At 31.8% G+C, this 6,274-nt stretch overlaps 1 protein-coding gene across 1 annotated transcript; it reads left to right on the top strand.

Moving 5' to 3' along the window:
* Positions 1-3,959: 3,959 nt before the first annotated feature.
* On the top strand, positions 3,960-5,816 carry LOC113521954 (uncharacterized). The gene is made up of 2 exons (XM_031909813.2): positions 3,960-4,386; positions 5,627-5,816. Exons 1-2 carry the CDS (start codon positions 4,191-4,193, stop codon positions 5,800-5,802), a joined length of 372 nt encoding a protein of 123 aa, XP_031765673.1. The 5' UTR covers positions 3,960-4,190; the 3' UTR covers positions 5,803-5,816.
* The last annotated feature ends 458 nt before the right edge of the window (positions 5,817-6,274 follow it).

Genomic DNA, 6,274 nt, shown 5'->3' with positions numbered 1-6,274 from the left:
GGGGGAGAAAAGGGATTGTTAGTAATGTAGACTAAGAATCCCATTGCTAGCAATATATCCAACCAGGTCGACCTCCTCGCGGTTCCCCCTGGAAACTATCATGATTAATTCCTGATAAATTCATCATGATGAGCTAACTGGCCTGTTTTCATCCTCATCGATCACCCTTCACTGGTGCCCCGCCAGCGTATCTAATTAGCGCAGGCGGGGTTACCACTCCATTTTCATCCAATAAAAAAAAAACAACAATCATACCGTATACGCACAATATACTGATCAATGTACTTATTAAGTTAGAATATAATCTATCCGTGTAAAAAACTTCATTCTAATTCATTTAGCGGTTTATGCGTGATTAACAAACATATAAACATCTAAATACAACTAAGTTTCTCATATATATATATATATATATATATGTATGTATATATATATATATATATATATACATACATATATACATTTTACGTTTTAAAAATTCCAAGCTCAATATAATCGGTAGATGTCCAGAAAAGGCCTTCTACCTACCTGTATATAGATATAGGTGTGAATGTACCTACATCAAGTTCTTGAGAAAGTCATTATAGAGACCTTTACCGCAACATGTTTTTTGTTCTCGCCGCGCATATTTGTGTTGCATAAAAAACGTTTAAAATTGCGTTGATTGAGTTGTTACAGCGGAAGCTCAAAATGTGTAGTGATTTCATGCACTCGAGAGCTTTTTTTTTATAAATGATTCTATACAAATTAAAAAATAAAACCATTTTAATTGTGTAAGGTGTATTGAAATTATTTTGATTGTAGCGAAAAGCGTATAGGGAACTGTTAGAAATAGGTTTATTTTCTTGCAACTATAAATTACTGGCCTGTTGTAAAGTTATAAGCTGCGCTATCGGTATATACTGGCGGGGCACCAGTGAGTGATGATAGGTGAGGACGAAAAGACAGGTCAGTTAGCCCATCGTAATGAATACATTTGGAATTCAGCACTCATAAGCCATTAGAAACCATCATTGCGCGCCCTTGTTATTTACGGTAAAAAATTATGTTTGAGTTTGAAAAGTAGGCATACTGATGGATGTGGAATGTTACAGGAGACCAATAATGTTATTTAATATTTAAATATTTTATTACGTACAATGTTACAACGATTATTTTAGTGACAAGACATAAGTCAGTTTATTTTTCTATTTAATTGAGCTGTAGGTCTATGGCCGTGTACAACCTCTTTCTTACACTCCTCCTCACGGCATAGTATCTACCTACTGTAGGAGTCCCAGCTCTTGGCGACAGTATTCATATTTAGGACGAGGCAAAGCTTTTGTAAAGATGTCCGCTATCATATTCCCTGTTCCTAAGTATGAAAGTTGCACCACATTTTGTTGCACCATATCTCTTATAAAATGTTGGCGGATATCGATATGTTTGGATTTGGCGCTAATGATAGGGTTTATTGCTAACTGTTGAGCGGCTTGATTGTCGTTGTGAATAGTAATTCCTTTTTGTTTAAAGTAACCCAAATCAATTAGAATATTTTTCAAATGAACAGCCTCTTTTGTACATTCGCTCAAAGCCATGTACTCGGCTTCCGCCGTTGAGAGTGCTACAGTCCTTTGTTTTCTTGACTCCCAACTTATGACCGCACCGTTCTTTATAAAACAATGAGCGGTATATGACCGTCTATCTAATGGACACGATGCCCAGTCGGCATCTGCGTAACCCTTTAAAATTTTATCTCCATTCTTGTGGAATGTTAATTTTAAATCTATTGTACCTTTTAAGTATCTAATTACGCGCTTTGCAGCTGCCCAGTGTTCTTTTCCATAATACGCAATGAATTGACCAAGATAGCTAACAGCATGAGCTATGTCTGATCGCGTGGCAACTGACAGGTACATGAGGGCTCCAATCAAGTTTCTATAGGGTAAGTTCGAATCTGGATGTTCTTCTTTCTTTAATTTTAATGCTGTCTCCATAGGAGTTGCCACAGGTTTTGCATCTTGCATGGAGAATTTCTTAAGGATATCTTTAATGTATTTCTTTTGACTCATAGTAATTTTTCCTTTATCCTGTTTAAATTCTATACCTAAACAGTATTTCAACTCTCCGATGTCTTTCATTTCGAACTTTCTCTCTAGTGCTTTCTTTACTTCTTTTAAAATTTCTGAACTTGAATATGCTATAATTAAATCGTCAACATAGACTGTTATTATTATTTTATCTCCTCCTTTCTTCAATAGGTATATGCAAGGATCTGCATTACTTGATTCAAAACCTATATCTTTTAATTCTGCATCTAATCTTTTATACCATTGGCGTCCGAATTATTTTAATCCGTATAAAGCCTTTTGAAGCTTGCAAACTTTTTCTTCTTTAATATTTCTAATATCTTCTAGCATCCGTTTAGCCTTATTGAAGAATGTTAAATCATTTTGACTACTTTCGTCAACCATAATTTCCATTACATATTTTTCTAAGTAAGGAGGCATTTTCATTTGTATATTTTCTTCTAGCTCTCCATTAAGATACGCTGTAGTGACATCCATTTGATCTAATTTTAGATTATCCTCTATGGCTGAACTAATGACTGATCTAACAGAACTTAGTTTCACAACGGGGGCAAATGTTTCAGTATAATCTACACCAGGTTGCTGTGTGAATCCCCGCGCTACTAACCTAGCCTTCTTTATTTCAGTGTTATCTGCTTTCGTTTTTATTCTTAATATCATTTTGTAATCTACTTCATTAATACCTTTTTCTTTCTTTGCTATTGTCCACGTTCCGTTTTTAATGTGTGCTTTTATTTCAGCTTTGATAGCATCGTGCCAACCTGTATCATTTTCATCGTGTTCACCAAGGTAAGCCATTTCTGTCACGTGCATGCTCCATAACCTGATGGATGTGGAATGTTACAGAAGACCAATAATGTTATTTAATATTTAAATATTTTATTACGTACAATGTTACAACGATTATTTTAGTGACAAGACATAAGTCAGTTTATTTCTCTATTTAATTGAGCTGTAGGTCTATGGCCGTGTACAACCTCTTTCTTACACATACAAACCTTCTGAAAAAATCAGTTAACTATTTTTATTCATCATAGAAATTTTACGAATCCATTAAAATTTTCTAAATTAGTCATTAACATTAATAGAACTGTTTAGACTAGTATTTCTAAACAGTTCACCTTTTTTTTTGTATGAACAATTCGTACTATGATGCCAACTTTGACAGCAACAAAACGTTTCTTACGCATCTCTAATGTCAAATAAAGCGATGTTGAAAAAGTTAGTTCTTGAGTAAATTTTTATAAATTGTTTTAATATTTGTAGTGGTTTTTGTAAGGATTTAAGTTATTACTTGCTCTGTGGGATTTTTAAGTGATTCTTCATTTTGCAAAGTCAGAATTTATAAATTACAAGTGGTTTTAAGGTTCATATTTTTACACAAAAACATAAGTGTTTAAATTCTGAAGTGAATATATGAAATTATTTCTATTTGAGTTGCATCATAATCTAAGTTAAATTTTTTTGTAGATGTGCAACGAATACAAATTATTTAAATACTTAGAGAGTGAATACCGAATGAAGAGAAGAAATAAGCGTCGTCGGTTAAGGTAAATTAATGACCCTTTCGAATTGGAGGATAGAGAGTTTATAAATGAATATAGGTAGATACTTTACTGTTATTTATATATATCTATGTATATGCTTAATTAAAATTTAGTCTAAAGTATTGACTTGATTATTTCACATTTTTATGTATTTTATATTCTACTTATAATAGTGGTTTTATTAATGGATAGTCTTATATAGATAAAAATTCTTTATTGTTTATTCTAAAAAAAATTTGTATTAAACTTATAGTGAAGACCGCGGAAAATTTGTATTTTTAATCTATAACGAAAAAGACCTGAAAAGTTACTTTGACATTGACATATCATGATAACATGATAATGACATTTTTTTACATACATATTTGTTTATGTTTGTTTTAATTTGATTTCATTAGAATTTAGATTTTTCAAAAATAATAAGTTACTCATATTCAACTATTTATTTAGTTACAATAATTGTATTCCATTTTTCTTTTATTATAATTTTATTCATCCAGATTCTACAAAAAACTATTAAGGTGTCACACATCTTACAAATATTTCTATTTATCCTATATCAATATTTATTCAAATGGCATTGTGTCCAAGAAAATATTTAATTAAAGATTTAATAGATAAACCTACACCTTTCGACGTTTGGTTACAAGGTACAATTGAGCAAACGGTGGGAAACGATATTTTGATTATTTCTGACATATCAGGTAGAGCAAAAATAACCAAATGCGAATCTGCTGATGGAATAATCACTAAGGACTCCATAAAGAAAGGTGGGCTATAAATGTTAATGCAATTTTAATGTTAAAATGAAGTCTGTAATTTTACAAAATAATACCCATTGACCAGTTTCCTAGAGATGGCAAATATGCCATTTGTCTATCTAATAGAAACAAGGTATACTCTCCTATAACCATAAATAATACTACCAATGGCATTACTATAAAATAAAATTTATATATGGTATTATTCAAATCTATTGGTGATGGTTACCACTTTCAATCAGGTGAATTGTCAGCTTATTTACCATTTTAAGATGCATAAAAACTATACAGTAATGAAAAAAGGATCTAAAAAGTTAATTTACCATTTCACATTTACATCTATCCAAATTCATTGTCTAGATGGAGACTGAACAAATCTCAGTGCTTATCACTCTCTTATTCGTATTTCTGCCAACAAGCAGCTCTGCTTCTATTGCTTTTCTACGGTGGTAACTTTTAAAAGGTGGGGCATAGCAGAGAATTAAGTGAATACGGAGTTTTAAAACCACATAAATAATAACAATTTAGAAATGGTTTATTTTTTAGACTATACAAAAAAAGTTCTCAATTCTGTATCTTTTTAACATTTGTTACCTTATATCAAAGTCAGTAGTTTATATTTTAAATCAAAAAGTTTTACCAAGATCAAAGTAGTTTTTCTTTTTGTAACAATTTAATTATTGAAAGATAAAGATGTAGTTGCCATGTAGCCTAGCATAGAATAGGCCACCCCTTCCTTTCCCATGGGTATTGTAAGAGGCAACTATGGTAACTTAATGGTTGAGGGATGGGCAGCAGCGTCCCTCTTAATACATCTCTAAAGCCTAACTGTGGTTAATCCGCCTGCCAAGCATGGCAACTACTGGTAAAACTCCCCCAACAGAGGGAATCCTATATTCAGCAGTGGACAAGTAACAGCTGATATAGTAAAGATGAAATAAATAGATCATTGGAGTATGAAATAATCAGGATAATGTCAGGTCAGTTAATACATTTGATGATTTCATTAGAAAGCACCATAGACTTAGTATAATGTACTTACTGAAGCAACCATAATGATTTCTTCCTCTTCTTATTCATAATTTCCTAGGGTCTCTATAATGCTGTTCATGTCCATAGATGATTGTTAGCACTTTCTATCAGCTTGCTTATTTACAATTCCAAGTTACATAAAAAAAAAACATATTTTTTTTAAATATTTCTGCAGATAAATTTTATCCCAAGTTCAAAGTCAACATTTTTGTTCTAGGAACTTATTGCTGCATTATAGGTGTAGTGATGAAAACAAAAGGAAAATTACCAGAAATTCAAGCCAATAAATTTCTAGACTTAAATTCACAACCACAAATGAAACTAGCATGGGAATATGAAGTAAAAGAAAGTGAATTATTATACCAGGGAAAATTACTACCTTCAATAAATTAGTCTTTTTTACTACATTGCACTGTAACTTATTTTCCTCCACAGTGGATAAAAAAAATCCAGACATTATATTTTCCATTTATGAAAATACTAATTTTTTACCTGCTTGTACAGGTATATTTTAGAAGTAAGAAAACCAATTAAATAAAGCACTTCTATATGACGTATCACAATAAAACATACCAGATTTTAAGTTAGGAACATGCCTCTGAAAACTGCATTCAATTTTGTGCAGCAATTTTTGTGTGTTGCAGAACAAACAGGCAGACAAAATTTCTAAAAATCGTTTTGACTAATATTGAAAACCAACATGTGTCGTATCAAGAGGTGAAGAGACTCGCTGAAAATCGTAGTGAGTGGCAAGAGTTTCACCGACAAGAGCGCAGCTCTTAAATAGGATAGATAGATAGATATCTCCCATGTACAAATGTCTACTTACAATTTTATTATATTAGTAAGATATATGTACACACTT

The sequence above is a fragment of the Galleria mellonella genome, unplaced genomic scaffold, assembly GCF_026898425.1.
Source record: "Galleria mellonella isolate WM207_F2 unplaced genomic scaffold, CSIRO_AGI_GalMel_v1 utg63, whole genome shotgun sequence".
Taxonomy (NCBI): Eukaryota; Metazoa; Arthropoda; class Insecta; order Lepidoptera; family Pyralidae; genus Galleria; species Galleria mellonella.
The sequence above is the reverse complement of the archived record's forward strand: the minus strand, read 5'-3'. Positions and strand labels throughout refer to the sequence as shown.

Excerpts from the sequence above, each read along its gene's own strand:
- LOC113521954 (XM_031909813.2), top strand. The coding sequence starts at position 4,191 with ATGGCATTGTGTCCAAGAAAATATTTAATTAAAGATTTAATAGATAAA. Across the intron at positions 4,387-5,626 it reads TAAGGACTCCATAAAGAAAG|GAACTTATTGCTGCATTATA; the intron begins GTGGGCTATAAA and ends TTTTTGTTCTAG.